This window comes from Pelodiscus sinensis, chromosome 2, assembly GCF_052426305.1.
Source record: "Pelodiscus sinensis isolate ZL-2025 chromosome 2, ASM5242630v1, whole genome shotgun sequence".
Lineage (NCBI taxonomy): Eukaryota > Metazoa > Chordata > Testudines > Trionychidae > Pelodiscus > Pelodiscus sinensis.
The window spans coordinates 89976937-90001931 of NC_143053.1; the positions used below are offsets into that span (position 1 = coordinate 89976937).

The 24995-nt window shown below is 43.6% G+C and overlaps 1 protein-coding gene across 2 annotated transcripts in view; it reads left to right on the plus strand.

The window, feature by feature from the left end:
* LDLRAD4 (low density lipoprotein receptor class A domain containing 4) overlaps positions 1-24995 on the plus strand; it is a 445713-nt gene that overhangs the window by 211152 nt on the left and 209566 nt on the right. The window contains exon 3 of one of the 2 annotated variants that reach the window (XM_075921018.2): positions 21807-21947. The exons of the other annotated variant lie outside the window; for it this stretch is intronic. Within the exon in view, the coding sequence (XP_075777133.1) occupies positions 21807-21947 (141 nt within the window). The remainder of the gene's footprint in view (positions 1-21806; positions 21948-24995) is intronic. 2 annotated transcript variants of the gene reach the window in all.

Genomic DNA, 24995 nt, shown 5'->3' on the forward strand with positions numbered 1-24995 from the left:
AAGCATGTGGTGCATGAATAAGACATGGCACAATCAAGTTCCGTATTAATCATGTTTTCATGTTCACCATTGAAAACATTTCTTTAAATCAGCACAGCTGTTTCTCTGGTATTTTTTTATACAAAAAAATCTGGCGGAGTGAACACACAGTCATCTCTGGTGTGTGTGGCATTATCTGTTTAGTCTACAAGCTGCTGGGGTAGGGCCTGTATCGTCTGTGCTTTTTTCAGTGCCAAGTACACTGTTGACATTTAACCAATAATATATAATAATTATGCTAAAGAGCCTATATTCAAAGAATGGTAGTTAGGTTGCAAAGTCAAGTAGTCAACATTTAGAAAATACCAGACGACCTTAATTCTGCCCCCTGGTTCATCCAACCTATTCATAAAATGAGAGAGGATCCTGTGGAAAAAAAATAGCATGTGATCATGTAATTAAGAATGGTACCATGCAGCAGTGACTCTCAGCCTGTTTCGGGAGTCTGATTTGTCTTTCATGCCCTCAGGTTTTACTTCATGTAAAAACTATTTGCTTACCAAATCAGACACAGAAATACAATTGTTACAGTCCTCTAAAATTACAAATTGCTTCTTTTTCATTGTTACAATATGATTATCAAAGAAATCAATTGGAAGATTATACTTACATTACAGTGTATAGTATTTAGAGCACTATAAACAAGTTGTATGAAATTTTAGTTTTGTCCTGTTTTCACTACTGCTTTTTATGTAACCTGTTGTAAAATTAGGCAAATATCTAGAAGAGTAGATGTCCACCCCCCGGAAGACTTCTTCATACACCTAAGTGTTACAGATACCCTGGCTGAATACCACTGTCATATGGTATACACACAAGGAGATATATATATATATATATATGATTGTATTTTCTGGGTCTTGGCGGCAAAGTCTTCCTCCCTTTGTTATAGTCAGTCTGACTATTCCCATGTATCTTAATACATTTTGTGATGCTGCTGCTGCTTTGGTGGTAGGGTCATCCCAACCTCAGAGCGTTTGTATGTTCTTAGTTATTTTGGAAGGTTGCCAATATTTTCCTGAAAGCACAAGCAAGAGATGAGAAATGGTGACTTTTAGCAGTTTATTTTTCAGAAAAAGCTGAAATTCATGTTTTCATGGGACAAAGAAAAGGCGCTTCTGTAGCCTTTGGGCATTCACCCTGCAGAACATCAAAAGGTTGCTACAAACAAAGGCGGTGGGTGGGGGGACGGGGGACAGGGGGGCAGGAGAGAGGATTCCTAAGGAAAAGGTCGCAAAAAAAAAAATTGAAAGTGTTAGTCAACTCAGTCATTACCAGCTCTCCCTTTACTGCGTTTTGACAATGAGGGTGTGTCTACATTGCATCCAGAGCTCAAAATAAGCGACATAATTTAAGCTACACAAATTGCGTAGCTTATTTCTAATTAATTTTGAAATAGCTTATTTTGAAATTTGTTGCTGTCTACACAAACCTTCTTTCAAAATAAATAACTATTTTGAAACGTCCCTTACTCCTCGTGGAATGAGGTTTACAGGGATGTCGGAATAGCAAGCTCATTATATTTTGAAAGCTAATGACACACTGGTAATTAATGTAACTGTGAAATATATGTATTAACACTACATAAGGAATTATGGACACCCACTGATTTTACACTTTAAAGTCTGTGATCAAGCAAAGGGAGAAACAGAAGGGACAGGACACAGTAGCTGTCTACCTCTCTGCAATGTAAATGAAACATTATAAATTGAAAGCATTATAAATTGAAGCCCCATTCACATACAAATCAGCAGGGTGATAGAAAGTCGAAGGGAAGGCAAAACCAGGAGAGGCCATCTTGATTGGAGACAAAAAAAGGAAGAGTTTTAGGAAATATAAGAAGAAGCAAAATACATAGGTAACAGTCTGCTGTTAACCTTTGAAAGCTGGATCCCCTAGTCTGCAGGGCTAGGTATGCTGGTAACTTGTTGTAAGTAAGAAAGCTGCTTAGGCAAAGATTATAACTTGCTAAGATTAAGTATTAGCCACTAGAAAGTGTATTTTATGTTTGTTTTGTTTGTATTTAAACTTCTTTCTCTTTCTTTTGCTTAGTATCACTGATCTGTTCTTTGCCAATAAACTTATTCTTGGTTTTTTTGGGTTTTTACAAAAATTGTGCAGTAAGGTAAAGTGAAGTGAGCCTTCAGTAACCTGGTGCATACTCTGTCTCTTCAGAGGCAGCAAAGTTAATATTTTTTTGTGAGAGGGTCTGGACTCTGCAGGGGTACAGACATCTCTGGAGACCTGGGGTGCACTGATTGTTAGGCAAGGTTTAGAATGGCAGAGTTTTGGAAAGTTTGCTGACAAGGCAGACAGGCTGGTGTATCGGGAGCAGACACATGGTTTAGCAATGGCAGTGCTCTCACTCTTGCTAGAGGAGACAGCTAAAACTGGCTAACAATTCTGGGTGTCCTAGGCATGATGTACACATATATGAGTGGGAATATGTATATAGTTACCATTCATGATTTTTTTTTGAGTGGATATTAAACATTAAAAAGAAGGTATGGTTGCATTATATCTCAATATTTAAAATATCTAAATCGAGGTCGGCAACCTTTGGCATGTGGCCCATTAGGGTAATTTGCTGATGGGCTGCAAGTCATTTTGCTTACATTGAGTGTCCACAGGCACACACGTTCTCCATCTCCCATGCACACACGTGCAGCTCCCAGTGGCCACAGTTTACCTCTGTCAGCAAACCAGAGCTGTGGGAAGTGGTGACCAGCATGGCCCTGCGTTCCGCGCCACTTCCCGCAGCTCCCATTGGCCAGGAGCAGCCAACCGTGGCCTCTGGGAGCTGTGGGGTCATTTGTGGCCTACCAGCGGATTACCCTGATGGGCTGCATGACACAGGATGCTGACCTGTGCAGGTTTTTAGAGAAGGATCTCAAGATGTAGATGGTGCAGTTGGATATTTAAAATATGCAGGCTGTTATTTCCTTTCTCTTACCACATGTCCTCAGATGGAACTAAGGGTGGTGGTGGGGGGAAGAATCTCTTTTCCTCATGGAAAAATCTACTTAAAAGGTTTAAACACTTAAAAAAAATCTAGGAAACCCATTCTTGGAATGATGGTTGTCAGTGGCCAGGTTAGTGAAAGAACGCAGTATGACTTGTTTTTTTAAAAAGAGTTCAGGAATCAGTGAACTGATATAGTACTGTACTTGATTTTATGCTTGGTTATCTCATCACTGACAGAATTGTATATGACTGTTTTATGTATTTTTTTAAATTTATTTAAAGTGATACTCACACACAGTAGGCAAACTTAAGCACTCGTTAGATAAATCACTTTCAAAGTACAGAGTGACTGCAGTGAAGTCTGTACTGGATGAACATTTAAATCTTTACTCATATGGATTAAAGAATATATTCCACTGACATCTGTAACTAATCATATCTAAAGCTGCACGGTATGTAATGAGAAGCTTGGTATTAGTCACATTAGTGCACATGGCACAATTCACATGCTTGGAGTAAAGAAAAGAGTTGTTTGAAATTCACGCCCTAATGAAAGCTCCCGAGTCATCCTGCATCCTAAGATTTAATAAACTCACCTGTTGCTATACCTACATAGACCCAGATAAATAATATTAGTGATAGTTGGGTAACTTCATTATCTTCTAAATAACCACCCAAAACCCTGGAGGGGAAAAAAATCACAGTGCATTCTCTCTGTGCTTTATATTATGTGTATGGAGGGCTAGAGTCTTAGCTATACAGGTTAAACCTCTCAGATCTAGGACTGTCTGGTCCGGCAACGCTTGTGGCCCAGTTGAACCATGGATGTTGCTGGACCAAAGAGCCCTGGCATGTGGCCAGTGGCCCCTGGGAAGCCGCAGTCTGGGGATCCCTGACCAGGCTGGCAGTGGCTGGGGATCCTCAGGTCTCTTGGCTATACCAGGAGCAGTGGGGCCAGAGGGCAGCCATGGACCTCTGGGGCCATGGTTCCCTAGCCAGGTTGGAAGCAAGTAGGGATAGGAGGCTGGGAGGCCAGCGGCAGGGAACCTCCCCGGTCCAGCAAAATACCCCATTCTGAACCAGTCAGGCCCTGATGGTGCCGGACCCAGAAGGTCCAATTTGTACTTGTGAAACCCCACTAACTTAAATGAAGTGACATAGGTGTAAATGGGAACAGAATTTAACCAAATGTTAAATGTTTGATATTCAGATTCTTTTTTCCCCCAAAGATCTTTTGAACAAAGCCTGCTACAAAGCTAGAGTCTACTGCTCTCTCCTAACCTGAAACCCTTCTCAGAACTATGCCCACAACTTGGCAATGTGCTTGACAGATGGAATGATATGGTCTGCACTAGCTCAAGCCCAAAGAATGTCATGCTCCCTGGGAAAGTACAGGCAGTCCCCGGGTTACGTACAAGATAGGGACTGTAGGTTTGTTCTTAAGTTGAATCTGAATGTAAGTCGGAACTGGCATCCAGATTCAGCCGCTGAACTTAAGAACCCCAGGCATCCCCAAGTCAGCTGCTGCTGAAACTGATCAGCAGCTGATTCCAGGAAGCCCGGGGCAGAGCAACACTGCCTCGGGCTTCCTGTAGTCAGCCGCTGGTCAGTTTCTGCAGCGGCTAACTTGGGGATGCCTGGGGCAGAGCAGCTCGGGTGCTGCTGGGTTGGTCCAGTAGCGCGGCCGCTACTCGGCGCTACTGGACCAACCCAGCAGCACCCCAGCTGCTCTGCCCCAGGCATCCTGATTCAGCCACTGCTGAAACTGATCAGCAGTGGCTGAATCAGGACTCCTGGGGCAGAGTAGCTGGGGTGCTGCCGGGTTGGTCCAGTAGCGCCAAGGAGCGGTGCTGTGGGACCAACCGGCAGCGCCCCACCTGCTCTACCACAGGCCCCGGGCTTTGCTCCACATCTCCCTGGTCTGCTGAGGGGGGCACTAGCTGCGTCCCCCCCAGCAGACCAGGGAGACGCTGAGCAAAGCGGCGGAGGACCCGGGGCCGGACCTGCGGCGCTTCCAGCTGATCTGAAAGCGGCCGCGGGTCAGGCCCCGGGTCCTGCGCCGCTTTGGTCCCCGTCTCCCTGGTCTGCTGGCTCCCGCAGCAGAGCAGGGAGACGGGGAGCAGCTTTTCTCGCCCCGGAGGAGGCGGGCGGCGGGACCAGGCGTCCCGCCGCTCCAGTCCTCCGGGGCGAGAAAATCCCCGTTCGTATGTGCGGATCCGACGTAACTCGGGGACTGCCTGTACATTTACACTTGAAGTTTGTACTAACATAGAACAAGTAACACAGAATTTTGACATACAACAGTTAACATTTCTCTCCTGTCTATGCTCCCTAATTGTACACACATGCCTGATGACAATACGACTTGGGATGTACAGGTTAAATCTCTCTAGTCCAGCACCCTTGGGACCTTACCGGTGCCGAACCAGAGAATTTGCCATATGAGATCAGAGAGGGAGGTCATACCCATCCAGAAGCAGATGCTATTGCTATCTGGAAGCTGGCTCCTGCAGACTTCTACAAGTCAACAGCTGCCAACTGCCGCTTTCCCTCCAGTTTTCTCCCCTCTTTAGGAGTGTCCCTTCCAGAATCCTTGCTCTGCTAGGCTCCCCAGGGAGCTCTCTGTCTCTAGGCTGCCTATTTTAGGAGCCCATTTTCTGCTTCAGTCCACTTCTTATGAGCTTTCTCTTTCCCAAGGAGTGCCTCCTCTGACTGAGCTTGGCTGAGCTGTACTAGGTTCATGAGCTGTTAATCAGTCACCTGGGCAGCCATTTACCCCCTGCCTTCAGAAGGCCGTCATAGAAAGACTGGGGCCCTAGTCTCCCTTACAGGGTCAGTGGTGGAATGTGCATTTGGTCAACTGAAGGCAAGACAGCACCGCCTACTGGCCTGTTCAGATGCCACTGTGTTATTGATGCATGCTGCACAGATATGTGGGGATAAGAGAGAGAACTTTTATCAGGATTGGGTAGAAGATAATGTTGGTTTATGGGTCTTAAACCGGAAAGCGTGCACCTTGGTAACCAGGTCCAAGAGAGGAAGGGAAGTAAGGGATGCCTTGGTGTGCCCACATCCTTACTTTGCAGTGGGAAATGTGACAGTGTGGTGTTTTATGAAGTGCTTTTGTAGCTGAGTCTGTCCCAGGATATTAGAGAAACATGATGAGTGAGGTAATATCTTTTTTCGGACCAACAGAAGTTGATCCGATAAAAGAAAGTATGTAACCCACCTGGTTCCTCTACTGTGGAGTTATGCAGGTCACCTGAACTACATATAACTATTTACATATTCTTAACCTGTAATTATTAAAAACTTTGGTTTGAACTTCCTGTCTCTTTATTGTTTCCCAAACACTTGACTAATTTGTGCTTCTTAATGATCAACTAGTAACATATTAGGCAGGGAATTCCCTTTAGGCATCTCCATTCAAGAGCTGTTCTAGTGCTGAGTAGAAGTGTCACAGGCTATCTAGAATACAGACTTTAAATGTGAGAGTTTGTTTTTAAGGGGAGTTGCAGAGAGTCCAATGTAATAAATAAAGCTATAAGTTTTTAGTATCAGAGATAATGCTAGACTAGCGCAGCTAACTCTAAATTTATTCCGAAGTGGTTTCGGCAAGGTGGGCTTTGGGGAAAAATTATACATTTGTTTTTATACATTAATAACAAGTATTTCTACTGCACTCGTACCTGTAGCGTCTGGCTGCTTTATGGTAAACAACAAATGTGGCTCTAAACTTTCCTTCCTTTCATCTGCCCATCCCCGTAGCATGGCAAAGCTGATTAACTGGGTAAACTTTCTATAGTGCCTTTATGGCCTCTAATCTCAGGCTTTGGAGTATTGTCAGAAAAGGGAAATTTGAGATGAGCTCTCTGTCCTTCAGCCTTGTAAAGGTCCATCCAAGGAAACTGCTGATCTCAGCTGCATGGAGGAGGTGGCCAGTTAGGCAAGTCCCAGAGTCACCATTTAGTGGCTACAGATTAGTGGTATCCAACACCTAGAACTTAATCTCAGATGTGAATAGAAGCCCAGAACAGAGAGCTGTTTTGTTCTCGAAGGATGTGTCTAGACTACAGGGTTTTTTTGAAAAAACTCCGCCTGTGTCTAGACTGCAGCTGCATTCTTTCAAAAGTAAATCAAAAGAATTCAGCAGTTTTTTCGATCGCAGTAAACTGCATTTTATGAAGAATAACGCCTTTTTAAGAAAGAATACTATCGAAAAAAGGTGGTATTGAATGCAAACTATGCTTTTTTGAAAGAGAGCATCTAGACTCTCTTTTGGAAAAGCAGCTTGCTTTTTCGAAAAATCTTCTTGTAGTCTAGATGCTCACTTTCGAAAGAGGCTTGTAGTCAGGGGCAGATGAGGATTTTGCGGGGCCCAGGGCAGCACAATTTCGCAGGGCCCCTCCTTTGACACGGCGCATGCGCTGTGGCACCACGGCGCATGTGCGGGGCTTCTTGAAGCGCAGGGCCCGGGGCGGCCGCCCCGCTCGCTCTGCCCTATATCTGCCCCTGCTTGTAGTCTAGACGTAGCCCTAGTGTCCTAATAGACTCAAAAATGTACTTTCTGCATTTTGTACTTGCTTAACCTTCTCAGCAGTCCCCACCGGTAAGCAACTGCAAGTAAAATTCATGGATAATAATGGTAAAGTCTGTATCAGAGAAGAAAGAACAGACTCCTGACCAACCACAGATAAAACCAGGTTCTCTGGACAAAAGCCGTCTTGCGTCACTCCACTGTCAATAATCCCCAATGTTTCTAGTGAAATTTTATTAAACCTTTTAGTGAAGCCAAACAGGGGTGGGTGTGTGTGTGTGTGTGTGTGTGTGTGTGTGTGTGTGTGTGTGTGTGTATATTCAGGCTGCCTTAATAAGGTTGAAAGGTAATCATTGAATGAGCAGGGAGTGTGAGGACTGAGAAAGGGCAACAATAGAATTGAAATGAAAACGGTATTCTCTTCGATCTGCTGTCCTTTCTCAGGTGAGTTTTTAAGATTGTAAGCTCCGTCAGGCAGATGCTGTCTCTCACTCTGTGTTTGTACATTTTTCCATAAAAGCGCACAAAGTGTTGTGGGGATGGGGGAGAAGAGAGCTACATTGCTTAGGACATCTAGGCACTAATAAAACACAAATAATACTGTTTGTATAAAATGATCAATGTTGACTACAACTTCATCACTTAGGGCATGTCTACACAGCAAAGTTATTTCGAAATAACAGCTGTTGTTTCAAAATAACTTTAGCAGCGCCTACACAGCCAAACCGCTATTTTGAAATTAAATCGAAATAGCGAAGGGCTTATTTCGAAATTGGTAAACCTCATTCCACAAGGAATAGCACCAATTTCTAAATTGCTATTTCAAAATAAGCATTGTGTAAATGCTTATTTCAAAATACGGGGCTTCCATTCCTTCCCTCCCTTCCCGGAGCTCTTAAAGGGGTTGACTCTGGCCACAGTGCCTGTGTCAGCTCCAAGCTTGCCAGCCCAGAGCCAGCAGTCGCTGCACCTGACCCAGCATGAGCCAGGTAGCCAGTGCCAGCCAGCCCTCCACCGCTCCCCGGGACCAGTCTGCCAGCTCCTAGGAGCCTGCCTGATCCAGTGTGGAGATCAGGGACCTAATTCAGGTTTGGGCGGATGCCTCCAATGTCCATGATCTCCACACTAAACGGAGGAATGCAACCGTCTACAGGCAGATGACTGCCAGCCTGGCCATCAAAGGCCACGTGTGAACCCAGGAGCAGGTTCGCATGAAAATAAAGGAGCTGCAGAATGCCTATGCCAAGGCCATAGGGGGCAGCTCCCAACTAGGGGCAGACTTAGCTCCTGACCTTATTTTGATGCCATGGACCACATCCTGGGCGACAGGATGGTCCGTGCCCCCCTAGAGCTTGCTGCCTCCTGCTGCTCCAGCCTCTGCTGCCTCCCCAGCTACTGCTCCTCCTCCCACTCCTTCCCACCCTCCCCACAGCCCCAGGGACGCCGAGGCCCTCACACCCATGGTGCTGGGAGACAGTTGGGCCAGCGAGACCCTGAGCCCTGAGCTGCTCCTCCCCTTGCCTCCCCCACCAGCTCCCTCCTCCCAGGTTTCCCCCTCCTCCCTCCCATCTTTCCTCCTTCCCTCTCCCACCTTCTTTCCCCACTCTCACCTCAGTTTCATCCCCCCACCACCTCAGTTTTGTTCAATAAACAGGCTTTGTTGTAATGAACATGTGTCTTTTATTGTACAGCAGGAAGGGGGGTTAGGGAGGGGTAAGTGGAAGGACATGAGGGAGGAATAAGGCACAAGCCCCCAGTGGGGCACACCAGGGAGACTGTTACTGCCTGCAGAATGTTCTGCCAGGCTCACAGCAACACGTCCAGGAGAAGCACCAGAGTGCCCAGGGGTGGCTCTGGCTCCATGCTGCTGAGTGCTGTGGTGTCCTGAGTGAAGGCAACCACAGCACGCAGAGAAAAAAGTTCTTTGCCGTCCCTCAGTGAGGTAGGCAAGCAAGCAGGGAAACCTTAGAACCGGCTGTCTGGGGAGGGAGGTGTCCCTTTAAGCACAGGTCTCAGATAGCCTCAGGCAGCAGCCACACAAGGTAACTCCTGATCTGATGCCCTGCCAGAACTGATTCCAGCTGGCCCTAAATGCAATTCAGTGTCCTATCAGTGTGGACGCACTATTTCAAAATAGCAAAACGCTATTTCGAAATGCATTTTGTGTCTAGACGCGTTATTTCGAAATAAGCTATTTCGAAATAATGCTGTAGTGTAGACATACCCTTACAGTTTTGCTACTTGTTTTACATAAGCAGATAATTTTTTTATTTTTGTTAGTATTGGCATCCTTTTTATGAAGTGTTTTGTAAGATCTTTTCTCTCTGCCTTGCCTGCACCAATGGAGTTTTACTAGATTAGATGGCAGCATGCCATCTTTCTTATTAAAGAAAGCCTTTTCCCCAAATAAACATGTTTCTTGTTATTCCATGTTGCCTTCTACTTATCATTTACTTTCCATTATAAAACTACAATCTATAATATTAAAAATAATACACAGACAGATGTTTATCAGAGGTTGAACAGGGTTTTATTGTACTGACTCTCATATTTGTGGTTTATATTTCTTTAATCTCTAGTGACGTGTGCTTCCTTCTCCTGCCTGTCCCTTCCCCCCAGTATCCATACACCAGTTGATGGTGATCTGGTAAACAGATTTCCTTTCAAGCCTTTAAGTGTAGACATGTGAAGAGGTAAGAAGAACTCAATATCTCTTAATGGTGTCTCCTTTAAAAATGAGTTCTTATTTGAGAAACTGGCAGTGGAACCAACCTTTCATCTTCAGACCTAGATTGAACAGGTGTCCTGCTGTACTGGGACTGTCCTAGTGCCTGGATGATTCTAATGAAGCAAGATGCCCCTTCTCCCACCCTCCAGTTACATTACCCCTACAGAATATCTGGTCACCCTCTTCTGGCTGCTTCTATCGCAGCAGCTGCTGTTAACGTCAGTGGGCTTTGGATTAGACCTTTTTATGATTGTGTCCAAGTTATTGTGTTAAGATTTCATCATGTGTATTGCTACCTCACTTTACAAAGGCAGTTTTAGGTCAATATCATTCACATATGCTTATATTGTTTTATTTGAGTCAATAGAACAGAATTATTCCCTGGGTCAGATCTATTACATAAAGAGCTATGACTGACATGCATCATAACACTGGTCTAAAATACTATCTTTTTTTCCCAGTTAGATACTTCCTCTCCCTACCCCCACCTTTGGCCTGCCGCTGGACTTACATTTATAAAAGCAAACAGCATTTAGCTACAATTAAAAATGCCCTACAGTAAATGAGATGACAAAACAATAGGAGTGCTGTTTATATATGTGAAGTCAAGTGCGAGGGAAGTCTAAAAGCATTAAGTGTACTGCCAGGGTGGGATTGTCTGGTTGAATAGATATAGCAGGTGTAGCATAAGCATTAATTAAGCAGGTGTAAATAAAGCAGACCTTGCATTTCACAGTTTAACATTCTGTAATCAGAGTAGGTATTGCCAGTTTCTGGGCCAAATTATTCCATGATGTTGTTATTGAAATCTTACATTTCACATATTATGTTTTTTTTTTAATGTTAATTGTGTTCACAAGCTCAGAGTTGTATTAGTGGAGTGTGTGCAGTGTCACAGTCATACACACACATCTGTCTTGAGTGTGAGAGATGGTATACATACATATTTTAAACACATACTTAATACATGTAAATATATATAAAATACATATATGTAAAATTATGTAATTCACACAACAGTGTTCTTGTCCCCTACATCAAACATAAGGTTCCATCATTAAGAAATATGTTTGTTCAAAAAGAAAATGTTAACTAACAGTACGTTGGCTAATGTTGGTTTTTTTTTTTTTTTTTGTAATTGTGTTCTAGGAAAATATAACCAGTCATCATTACAGAAAGAGCTAATCTTTTAATCTTTAGCTGCCTAGCATTTGCTCGCCTCAGGTTTAACTAAAGAGAGAGCCCTGTCTGACCAACCTACTAATTGCCATGTGAAAATGAAGAGAAGAAATCTAGTAGTATCTTAGAAAGTTATTTATTAAAGAATGATGGTGTTGACTTGTGTATAGAATCAGAACTCTTACCCACCTCCTTCACACTGAAAGGGGTTCTCTGATGTGGTATTAAGCCTATTTGTCTACTCTGGACTGGCCCAAGTTTCCCTGTCAGTTGAAGTGTCTCCAAGTGGCTCAGTATAGACTTCTGTACTTACTAACACATTCTCACAAAGCTCCAAAAAGTTTTCTTCAGTGAGTCGAGTTTGATCCATGCTGTGCTAAGATGAAGTGTTCTGTTCTGTTGCTACTTAAAGGGCACACTGTTGAGATGTGTATTTGGTGCTCAAATTATTTTAGGCTTTTGAATCTTAGCGTGTACGTTGGAGGTCTCTAATAATACACAAGTTGACTATTGATAACATTTTACTACATTTGGCTGAATTATTTAATTCAAGGCTACTCAACATGCGGCCTATGGCCCATTTGTTTGTGACCTGTGGTGCAGTTTGGGTTTACATGGGGCTTACCATACGGCCCAGAGGTAGGAGCCAAAACAAAAAAGTAGTCAATATAATGCTCTTCTGTTGATATGTATTTTAGTAGTTAAATTCCTGGATTATCATTGCTCATTAAAAGTGCTGTCATATGGGTGGAAATCGGGAAAATATTGCATGTTATTAATATCAGCAGAACTGACTTAAATGGGGTCTGTGTGTGTTGTGTAGTCTTGCCTTAATTTTTGTATTCATTCCAGTCAGTGTGACAGAAGCTATTTGCATATATTTGAATATGTATATGCAACCACACTTAGGGTATGTCTAAACTACATGGCTCTGTCGATGGAGCCATGTAGATTTGTTGTTTTGGGAAAGTCAAATGAAGCCGCGGTTTAAATGATCGTGGCTTCCTTTAAATTTACATGGCTGCCGCGCTGAGCCGACAAACAGCTGATCGGCTGTTTGTCCGCTCAGCGCGCTAGTCTGGACGCTCCCCTGCCGGCATCAAAGCCCTTTGTCAGCAGCCCCGGTAAACCTCGTCCCACGAGGAATAACGGGGCTGCCGACAAAGGGCTTTGATGTCGGCAGGGGAGCGTCCAGACTAGCGCGCTGAGGGACAAACAGCTGATCAGCTGTTTGTCAGCTCAGCGCGGCAGCCATGTAAATGTAAATGAAGCCGCGATCATTTAAATCGCGGCTTCATTTGACTTTGCCTATGTGTCCAATGTACATGCCTCTGACGACAGAGGCATGTAGTCTAGACACAGGCTTAAGTTGTAGCCCTCAGCATGTGCTGCAAGTATCATTGTGGCCCTGGGGCTTCCAAAGTTGATTTAATTTATATAGGACCTATTTTACAAAATCTTACTTGTGTCAGAAGTCCCTTTTGATTTAATCATAGAATACTAGGACTGAAAGGGACCTCGAGAGGTCATTGAGTCCAGTCCCCTGCCCTCATGGCAGGACCAAACACTGTCTAGACCATCCCTGACAGACATCCATCCAACCTACTTTTAAATATCTCCAGAGATGGAGATTCCACAACCTCCCCGGGCAATTTATTCCAGTGTCTGACTACCCTGACAGTTAAGAACTTTTTCCTAATGTCCAACCTAAACCTCCCTTGCTGCAGTTTAAGCCCATTGCTTCTATCCTCAGAGGCCAAGATGAACAAGTTTTCTCCCTCCTCCTTATGGCACCCTTTTAGATACATGAAAACTGCTATCATGTCCCCCCTCAATCTTCTCTTTTCTAAACTAAACAAACTCAGTTTTTTCAGCTTTCCTTCATATGTCATGTTCTCTAGACCTTTAATCATTCTTGTTGCTCTTCTCTGAACCCTCTCCAATTTCTCCATATCTTTCTTGAAATGCGGTGCCCAGAACTGGACACAATACTCCAACTGAGGCCTAACTAGTGCAGAGTAGAGAAGAAGAATGACTTCTCTTGTCTTGCTCACAACACACCTGTTAATGCATCCCAGAATCATGTTTGCTTTTTTTGCAACAGCATCACACTGCTGATGCATATTCAACTTGTGGTGCACTATAACCCCTAGATCTCTTTCTGCCGTACTCCTTTCTAGACAGTCGCTTCCCATTCTGTGTGTGTGAAACTGATTGTTCCTTCCTAAGTGGAGCACTTTGCATTTGTCTTTATAAAAATTCATCCTGTTTACCTCAGACCATTTCGCCAATTTGTCCAGATAATTTTGAATTATGTCCCTATCCTCTAGATTAGTTGCAACCTCTCCCAGCTTGGTATCATCTGCAAACTTAATAAGTGTACTTTCTATGCCAATATCTAAATCGTTGATGAAGATATTGAACAGAGCCGGTCCCAAAACAGAACCCTGTGGAACCTCACTTGTTATACCTTTCCAGCAGGATTGTGAACCATTAATAACTACTCTCTGAGTACGCTTATCCAGCCAGTTATGCACCCACCTTATACTAGCCCCATCTAATTTGTATTTGCCTAGTTTATTGATAAGAATATCATGCGAGACCGTCTCAAACGCCTTACTAAATCTAGGTATACCACATCCACCGCTTCTCCCTTATCCACAAGACTCGTTATCCTATCAAAGAAAGAAGCTGAATTCTTTAGTGGAGCTGATTCAGTCATATCAGTTTTTATTGTGTTAACTTTCACTGTGACTACCGTGTATCAAGTCTGTGTGTACATGCACATTGATGATCCCTCTTTCTTCCCTCTCCTAGTTTTCTTTAAAAGAAGACACAGCAAACTATGACAACTTTGGGAAATGATATTATAAATCCTAGCAAGGTGTTTTGGCTTGGGTGATACTAGTATTAGATACAAGTTGGTTTCCTGTGGGTGATACTAGCATTAGGGCATTGACTCTGCTGCTTCACAGTATCCTAATGTGGCGAATAGAAAACTCTTCTTGGAGAGGGATCAGCATACTGGTTTGACACCAACCCAAAGGGGCAGGGCCGGACTGAGGCATGGGCGAGCCAACCCATGGGGGGCACCTGATGGCAGCAGTAAGGGGTGCATGGTATCCTTTACAGCTGCCATCAGGCACTGCACATCCAGCTCCTGCAGCGCTCGCTTCGCGGCACCGGCCAGCAGCACCCTTCCCCCCATGGCTGTGGGGCTCTGCACGGCCCAGCGCGCGTGCCAACAGTGCTGCCCAGGCCGGGCTGGGCTGCGCATGCGCCGTGCACCCCAGGGACAGGCCCTGGGCTGCACACCAGTGGTCGTGGCCGACCCGCGCATGCGCTTTGTGCCCCGGGGGCAGGCCCCGGGCTGCACGCCAGCAGCCATGGCTGGCCCGTGCATGCGCCGTGCGCCCTGTGGGTGAGCCCACGCACCCTGGGCGGGGCGGGCCTGCGTCCCATGGGCGGGCTCGCACATGTGCTGTGTGCCCGAGAGCAGCGCCGCACATCCGGGCCCAGTGCACCTAAAGGGGTGGTGGGGGAGATGAAGGAAGGGCCAGGCAGTGTCCCCTTGAAGAATTCAGGAAAGGAGTGGCACCCTGACTGCCTTTTCTTCAGAACACAGAACTGTTGACTTGCTTGGGGGCTGGGGTGGCGGTGGGGAGGAGAGAAGGACATGGTCATAAATCTCACAAGAACAGCTAGCTGTGCCTATGAAATTGTTAGCCTTTCAGTTTAGGCATTGGATGTGAATTCAGGTCTGTTAGGGATGGGCTAAAAATACAAACCCTAAATTCTTATTTAGGCTGACCTGGTGGCATCCATATACTAACCTCTGGTAATGCATTAATTGGTTAGTTAATATTCAGCACTTTGAAAACTGTGAAGAAGTACTAAGTATAATTTATTTATTGTTTGTATCCCCTACTGAAGTTCCATGTATGGTGGCAATTAATGTAAAATAATTTAATAATTGGCTTTAATTGATTTGAACTGCTATCATGCTTGAGTTTTTTATATAGTAGTGGGAGATATAGAAAGTTTCTTAATAAATTTTAGCATGAAGATATTAAAAGTGTTGAACCAAAGTAGCAGCCCAGATATGCTAATCTCCAGCAACCTTGTGTTTGATATTGTTCTTCCAACCAGAAGTGGTGTATCTCTTAGCACACTTTTTGCATTTTTATGTTAATTTTTATAGAATTTCCACCATATATTCTGTTGCATTTTTCAATTAAAATATCTGCAAAATCTGAATACTTTTGGAATTATTTTTCTGCTCTTGTAATCTGCCAGAGTAGCTTTTCTCCCCTCATCTCACAGCTATGCTGGAGATGTACTGCATGGTTGTATTTGTCATGAAAATGGATTCTAAGGTGCTGCAACTATAACATGTTAATATTGATGCAGATTTTTTAGTTGCTTTTGCAAATATGCAGATAATGGCCCTCGAAGTTTCAAAAGATTGCTCTGTTTACCAATGGCTTTACAAGACGTACTTTAGTAAGAGGGGGAAAGATTATCAAATCTCAAATTAGCCTTTACTCTTGAACAATAGGGCAAGGGAAGAAAATGATTGCCTTGCATTTTTTGTGCAGTCAAAATATTATGGCGTGAGAGTGAAATAAAATTGAAGCTGAATCATGAGATCCTTATTTAGTCAAAATGCCTAGTTATTTACTGGAGTAAGGTCTTCAAAATTGAACCACTGTAAGTAAAATGTAAAAATCTAAGTGCAGAGCAAGTTGGTGCAGAGAGGTGGTAGTAACATTTCCATATAGTAGTACCGTGTGTTTGCTATTATATGTCTAAAAATGTATTGGGTACTCTTTATGTTTCATATGGTATAGCTTCCAAAACACTTCCATTTAGGCAGAGGGTTCTGTAGGAAAAGTTTTTACCATTCTCTTCTCACCATTCATACTTCCCCTTCTTTGCACTGGCCATTGTTTCTGTCACACCAGATATACCGGCAAGTGCTTGGAGCTGTTTGAAGTTCACTCTAGGGATATGATTATTGTTCCTCCTTATGTTCACAGTGGATCCAATGCAAGCTGTATTGAGGTCAATGTAGAGATTCCCATTGACTTCATTGGGAGTTGGATATGGTTCAGTTTCATAAGTGAGAGGGTTCCCAGATCACTTCAGAGTTATGCAGAGTCAGTATTTTGGCTCTCCCAGATTTTAGCCCCAGAGAAGCTTTGAATACTGAAAAAATCCACTTAAAATAATATACTTCTGAGTGTTTTTAATGTTGATATTAATGAGACACTTCTATTTCAGTCCTGCTACTTCCCCTTTGATTGCATATTAATTCCTAGAATCAGAATACCCCAGAAGAATATAGTTGGAATTCTGAAAGACTGATTCTTTTGAATTATACCTCGCTTAGAAATAGATACAGGCAGTCCCCGGGTTACGTACAAGATAGGGACTATAGGTTTGTTCTTAAGTTGAATTTGTATGTAAGTCGGAACTGGCTCCAGATTCAGCTGCTGCCACTGAAACTGACCAGGGGCTGACTACAGGAAGCCGGAGGCAGAGTTGCTCTGCCCCAGCTTCCTGGAATCAGCCTGATCAGTTTCAACAGCTGCTGAATCTGGAGCCTGGGACAGAACAGCTGGGGCGCTGCCTGGTAGGTTCCCAGAAGACCAACCCAGCAGCACCGCAGCTGCTCTACCCGAGGCGTCCCGCAACAAAAGCCTGGTCTGCTGGGGGGGGGGGCGCACTAGCTGCGCCCCCTCCCCCCCCAGCAGACCAGGGAGACCCGAGCAAAGCCGCACAGGCGGCGGGATGCCGCCTGTGCGGCTTTGCTCCTGTCTCCCTGGTCTGCTGGGGGGGTTCAGCAAAGCTGCTGGACCCCCCCTCCCCCCAGCAGACCAGGGACACCCGAGCAAAGCCGCCGCCTGGGCGGCTTTGCTCGTTTGCCCGGGAGCAAAGCCTCCCAGGCAGCGGGACCCCCGCCGCCTGGGCGGCTTTGCTCCTGTCCCCCTGGTCTGCTGGGGGGGTCCATCAAAGCCACTGGACCCCCCCCAGCAGACCAGGGGGACAGGAGCAAAGCCGCCCAGGCAGCGGGGGTCCCGCTGCCTGGGCGGCTTTGCTCCCGGGCAAACGAGCAAAGCCGCCCAGGCGGCGGCTTTGCTCGGGTGTCCCTGGTCTGCTGGGGGGGTCCAGCGGCTTTGCTGGACCCCCCCAGCAGACCAGGGAGACCAGGAGAAGCTTTTCTCACCCCAGAGGACACGGGTGGTGACGTGCCGCCCATAAGCTCCGGGGCAAGAAAAGTCCCGTTCGTAAGTGCGGATCCGACATAAGTCGGATCCGCGTAAGTTGGGGACTGCCTGTACTTCCTATCTCCTCTGTGATGCATCTAGAGAATATTTGCCATGGAAATACGTCTAGTGAGAGAAATTGTATTAATGAATGAAAACATTTTTTTCAATTAAAACTTAAATATTTACTATTGGGCTTCATTCCTTGATAATTTTTCCCCTTTCGCCTGAAAACAAAACATTTAAACTTTTAGAACAAGGACCTAGTGATGACTGTGGAAGGAAAGAATTGCATTCATATTAGTAAAATGTATAAAAAATAAATGACTGTTGAGAGAACAGAATGGCTTTCAACTTTTCTGGAAAGGGCAAGAAAAACAATTCCAAGGAGACCATAAGACAGCCCTGAAATGAGTTTGTACAGTGGTTAAAAATCTTGTAAATGCTGTTGCTGTGGAATAATAGGACAGTACAATGTGGGGTAGCAAAAACAATAAGCCCTGGTCTATACCAGGGGTGGCAAAAACAATAATCCCTTATTTCAAAATAACAAGTGGAGCGTCCACACTACTGAGCCAGGTGCGGCTACCAAGCGGCTGGTTATTTTGAACTAACAACTTCTGCTTTCCACAAAGAATAATACTTATTCTTAAATAGTTATTTTGGAACAGCGGTAGTGAGGACGCTCCATTGCTACAATTTTGAAATAACTATTCCCCAGAGTCATTCAAATTAATTACTCCCCAGTATTTCTTGGGGCTCTAAGTTGAGGTAGTGCATCCACATTAAGGGAGCCTGCCTTGGACTAATTTTGAGACTTCCCTGTAGTAGGGACACGCTATTTTGAAATAGTTATTTTGGGAATTATTATTTTGAAATAAATTCCTAGTGTAGAAGTGCAATAAGTGTAGAGGTTAAAGGAGAAAATAACATTAAAAGTTTACTGTGTCTCAGGGCTGTTTGGCTTCAGGGCAATGGAATTTTCATTATCAGCATTAAGATTCATGGCACATCCTTAGTATTCACAAACACTGTTCATGGATAGATTAATACAGTTTGAGAGATAAACCAAGTTATCTCAAGGGCATCCACAGAGGCTCCCAGGTCCTTACTATTACCTCTACTAGACAGAAACCCTTGTCTCTCCCACTCCTGACTGGAATGTTTTTGGCTACATTGTGAGTTCCCAGCAAGTCAGGCAGCCTAACTAGCCAGCCTCTGCATTTTTGCTTCTCTCCTGTTGCATACAAATGGCTTTTCATCATTTTGTTCCAGGATCTTTCCATGTATCAAAGATACTGACTGGTCTATACTTTCCTGGGTCTTCTTTATTTCCCTTTTTAATTATAGGTACTGTATTTTCACTTCTCCAGTTCTCTGGAACCCCACCTGTCCCCCACCATTTCTCACAGTGAGATGCTACCAGTTCCAAGATTGTATCAACTAGCTCCTTACATATCCTGGGATGAATTTCATCAGGCCCTTGTTGACTTAGCTAGCCTATATTAGATGTATTTAAGTATTCTCTAACCTATCTTTCCCTGTTCTGCCTTGCATTTCTTCCCTCTTGTTGTCAATGTTAATTGAGTATCTGTTTACAATTAACTGTTAGTAAAGACTGAAGCAAAAGGCAGTGAAGACATAATCTGAGTTAAGATACTGATGCCTCTAAGGGTGATCCCCTATGCCTTGCATGTTGGCTGGATGATGTGGGGAGAAGCTTGCATAGCCATTACTTGTGCGGTCACTGCTCCTGCTATATGTGTTCTTTAGAGGAAGGAGTTCAGTGTCTAGGGCTGTTAGCCTGGTACCTTTCACAATGGAGCGAAAGGCAAAGGGATAAAAAGGAACTTGAGGAAGAAAAGTTTTGTCCCTAAGATTTATAGTGCTTAAGGCATAGACCTTCCATTGTGAAAAGAATCTGCTTTGGTGAAAAAGTAAAGAGTAGGCAGACTGCTCGGTAAGCCTCACTGATTAGTGAGAAAATCATGCTGTCTTTGGCACACTGCCACAGTTGAGATCACCAGAGACACTTGAGTAGAAGCTTCCTCAGTATAAATGAGAGGAGGCTGCTGACAGGATGTTCTCTGTCAGAGGTCCTTGATTTTGGAACTTATTTTTCCTCCCCTCTCCCTGCATGGTCTTCCAGAGCTAATATTTGTTAACTTTCTAGGCAAACTGCAAATACCCTTGTTAGTGCTATATTTATGGGTGCTAGCAAGAGTTTGCAGGAGCAAGTCTTTGAGGAGAATGGAGTATATGTAGATCCTTCATGTAGACCAGGGATAAGGATGTTAAATATCGGTTAATTGACTAGTCGAGTAGTAGATGGAATTTCCCTTGAAAAGTTGATAGGCACATCCGCATTCCTCTTTTGACATGTGCAAGAGCCCCAGCAGGGATCAGCTTCCTCTGCATTTCAAAGGGGGCAGTCCCGCACAGCTGAGCCCAGGCCCCTTTGAAGTATCCCCTTTCTCCCCCCTTTGCTGCCTCTATTTTATAGAGGCAGCAAGAGGGGGAGAATCGACTAGTCGACTATCTATCCAATTAAGTTTTTGCTTATCCGATAGTCAGCTAGTCAGCTAGTCCTTAACATTCTTAACCGGGGTAGGCAATAATTTCTGTAGGATGGCCACTTCACCAGTGTTGATGGTAGTTGTGTAGTAGCGGGCCTTAGGTAGAAGGGGCAGGGCCTCGGGGCCAAGGGGTGGTTCCCTCAAGTCTAGGCCCTCTAAACACTTCGTTTGGAGGGGAGGGGAGACTTTGTGGGTTTCCCCATTGGTTGGGGAGCATGGGAAGTCACCACTACCCCCGCCTGGGGTGCATGGTGCCCAGAGGGAACCACCAGACATTTTGAACACCTGGCGCGCACATCTGATCAGGGGAGGAGACTTCAAATGCTCCCATCCCGGGTCTTGATTGACCTGGGGTGGGGGCACATCAGGGCAGGCTGTAGGCCAGATCAAACAGCTTGGCAGGCCAGATTCAACCCGCAGGCCATACTTGCCCACCCTCGATGTAGACTATTGACTGAATTGTATCCCTAGAATTGTTTGCACGTCTCCTCTGGATTTCAGTGGGAGTTGCATACACATTCATGAATTTATCTCTTACCAGTATTCCCGGTAAGCTGTGTGCTTATGTGGCTGCTCAGGAGCTGATTAGCAAAGCTCCCACAGCTAGGCTCTTTGTTTCTACTGTTGGTGCACATTTGCAGATGATTCAGTGCACATAGAAATGTATTCCACACATGAATGGAAAAAATCTGCACGTGGATGGAAAAGATTAAAGGGAATATTGGCCCTAACTGTTCTAAGATTAATTTGATGAGTGGGGCTTTAGTGGCACAAACCTTAATGGCATTACTGTAATGTGTATGTGTGCATAGAAGAGCCCTGTCTTAATTTTCTAATATATAATTTATAGATATAATGTCAAAAACACTGCATGTTAAAAGAACATTAAGGTTACAAAGTCAAGCACTGAAAAATGGAGTTATGCCAAAATTAAGACTGTCTACTTTTGTAAATGCATTGTGATACAGTCTTTAAATACATGATCACATATTATTTGTTCCTCATTTAAGGGAAATCAGCTATTTCTTTGTAGTATACATAATTTAGAAATCTAGACCCCTGCTCTAATCCTTCATTCAAAATTAAATTAGTTTTGGAAATTTACTAGCCATGACAGTTGCAAAACAGTAGGGCATCTGGGAGTTCCACGTACGGACAGTGAGTTTGTAATTGTAACTAGAGTGGCAGTTGGGAAGGTGGGAAAAGGAATAATTCTACAGGACTGGACAGGCTTTGGGGAGATTATAGACTATGCTACCTCTTTAAAAAATTGATGCCATTTTACATCATGTAAGTCTGATGGTCAGACCTGGTGGTCAAAAATTTATCTTGTACAATCGATCATTATTCACTAGTTGCAGTTATTAATGAGAATGGCACATCCATTATTATAGCCCCATATCTGCAACTAAATTTGTTTCACTAGTTGTAATATCTGGCACTATAGCAGCATTGTACAATGAAAGAGAAAAATAAGCACTGATTACATGACAGCTTTTGTTATGCTTTTTCAGAGTGCAAATTCACCTGCACCAGTGGTAAATGCTTGTATCTTGGTTCGCTGATTTGTAACCAACAGAATGACTGTGGGGATAATAGTGATGAAGAGAACTGTCTACTTGTAACAGAGCATCCACCTCCAGGCATCTTCAGCTGTAAGTACTTACCTTTTGTGTGTATATTGTTCACACCGGTACTTCAGAATTTACCTTTATGATTAACAGTTTGCTTTACAGTATGTTTTAGGGAAGTGCAGGATGAAATGGGAATTAAAGGTTGTTCCCCAACAGTGATTTGCAATTTGCTTTCTGTAGGCAATAGTTTCCTTCATTCAGAAAGTTTCTAACTCTGGAAAGTGATGCCATCTTTTTTCAGTACTACAGCTATTCATATAACTAAGTTATTGCCACTTGTTGAGAAAGTTTTGTTTCAAAAATATATAATCTGCATTCCTTCATTTACCATATTCCAATTTCCAGGGCTTAATTTGTCTGTACGTAGAAATTGTTTTATGCCATAGTTCTTCCTGTTAAATTATTTATATTCTAAAAGCAGTACCTGCTTTCTGACTATACTGCATATGTTTGCATCTGTGTAAAATATTTCAATTTTCCATTCTTTAACATATAATACTCTCTTTGCACAGAATTGTAGAAGCTCATTGAAATCTGTGTGTATTTCATGTTGAATGGCGCACCCTGAGATGTGGTGTTATATTTTAATGCTTTTTCATGTTTTGGCATTGAAAATTGTTTGGCTGCATATCTGTAGTGCATACAGAGCCATAGCATTTTCAACACCATTACAGAAAGCTACCTATACATCAGTGGAATGGGGAAGCTAGCACATTTTCTTAATGACTTGATCCTGTTATACAGTATTGGTTAATCTACTTCAATCCTGGTTGAGAGGATGGATTAAGGACAGCCATTTGTAATCATTTTATTAAACACACAATTCTTACCACATGTCAAACTCTAATTACTGTGTGCAGACTGCAGTGGCAGGTGCAAATCAGATGGTTATATGTGGTACTTGGTATGCTTCTATAAATCCAAGGTTTTGTATGTTTAAAATTACATCCCATAACTTGCACTAATATTAAAGTCACATGTGAGGACATTTATACAAATGTGGACCTATGGACTGTATTATTAAGCAGCTTTTCACTTGCCTTAGGTACTAACTCTTGAGAGTCAGCTTGCAAGAAGTTATATCGAAGAGCCTTAGGAAAGCCAAAGATGATAAAAGATGGACTTGAGGGTTGGATGCAGCCGTGGCTACATATGCAGCACTTGGTTTATATGATACATCATTATATTACATAATTTGAAGCTCTTGAGACAGACTTGCTCTAGGACAGGAATAATGTGCAGCAAGAACGTTGCTGTAATACAGAGGCTCTCAGCCTTCCTAAACTACTTTCAGTAGTCTGATTTGTCTTAATTACTTGCTTACAAAATTAGACATAAAAATATAAATGTCAGAGAACACCATTATTAAAAAATTGCTTACTTTCTCATTTTTACCACATAACTATAAATTAATTGAAATACAAATATTGTACATACATATCAGTGTATAATATATAGAGCAGTATAAACAAGTCATTATTTGTATGACATTTTAGTTTGTGCTGCCTTTCCTAATGCTTTTTATGTACACTGTTGTAAAAGTAGACAAAATCTGGATGAGCTGATGGACCCTCTGGAAGACTTCTTCGTACCCTTGGACGCACATGTACCCCTGGTTCAGAACCATTGAATTTGTTGTTTCCTCCTTCAGTAATACTAGTAGAGTTAGTATTTTAGCTCAGAAGGTCTATGTGTTTGGAGCAGAAGGTCAAAATATATGTTTCTCAGCCTATGTTTATACAGTCTCATCTTGGCATTCAAGAGCACTAGGTATATATGGACACAGATTTGTTACAGGAGGCCAAATTTTGAAGTTGTGAGGAGGCAAAAGGTACCACTGTGGGTACCTTTGTGAGTTTCCAGGTACAATTCAAAGGGTTAGCTGTAACCTATGGTTTGATCCATGGTATGCAATACACGACTATTTTTTCCATGCTGTATTGCTCAGGCTCCATCATTACTCTGGAATTTGCTGCCTGCTTGGTCTCTCAAATTCAGGATCTATTAACTTTCTCATCACACTTTAAGGCCTGATTCTATTCCCCGGCATTTGGAGGAAGATGGTTTGTTCAGAGTATTTAATTTGTTCCTACAGGCATTGTGAAGGGGGTTAACTGTTTATTTACCTATAGTGGAATGGACAATGCGTTATTTGTGACACTGGATAATACAAGGTTGTTGATTTTGATTGTTGTAAGAACTCCTAGAACCCAGGGTGGGAGCCTGCTAATAGAGGAATATTGGTTTTAAATCAAAAGAAAAAAGACAAAATATGTGAGGGGGAAATAGTCTCAGTGGTGATCGAATGAGGAAAAGATATAAAAGCCAACAGTCAAAATAAAACAGCCATAAATAGTGCTCAGACTAATTGGGATTGGCGGTATTTTGTCATCTACTAGCCATAAAATATGGTTTGAAATTATTGAAATTTGTAGATGGCACAGCAGCTGCTTGAAACATCCAACGAGGTTTGTGAGGCAGATCACTGAGATGTAAGAGATTGCATCAAAGGTCTGTTTGTCATCTGACTGTAGCAGCATCATATGGAACCCAGCCTCCTTTCTGTAAGCCTCCTGTTCCCATCAAGTTGCTCAAGGGCTTTCCCAACAGTTTACCGGTAGCATCATCTGCAGCCTCCAAGGGCTGTGAGTGGCTCACCTACTCGAGAGTACAAAACAGCTCCTGGCTGCAAACCTCTGAGGATGCTCAGTCCTTCTGTTGCTCTGGGTCCCTCTACCACTCAGCATTCTCAGCCACAACTTCCTCTTCCTATCTCGGTCCAGTGTTGGATGTGCTCAGAGCCCCTGAGGTGTCCACGAGGGCCTTTGGAGTGGAAGTGGGGTCACCTCTAAGTATCTCATCCAGCTCTTGGTAGTACCTGCAGGATGTGAGTTCAGCACCAGCGCAACAGTTTGCTTCCTGCACTTTTTGACTTCCCAGAGCTCCTTTACCTTGACTCTACTACCTTGCAGTATGTCCCCTTTTGGTCATGAGACTAGAGATGTGTATATAGGTATCATAATTCTTATGGCTGGAGCACAGCTGGGACTGGACTGCCTCCTCCCCCCA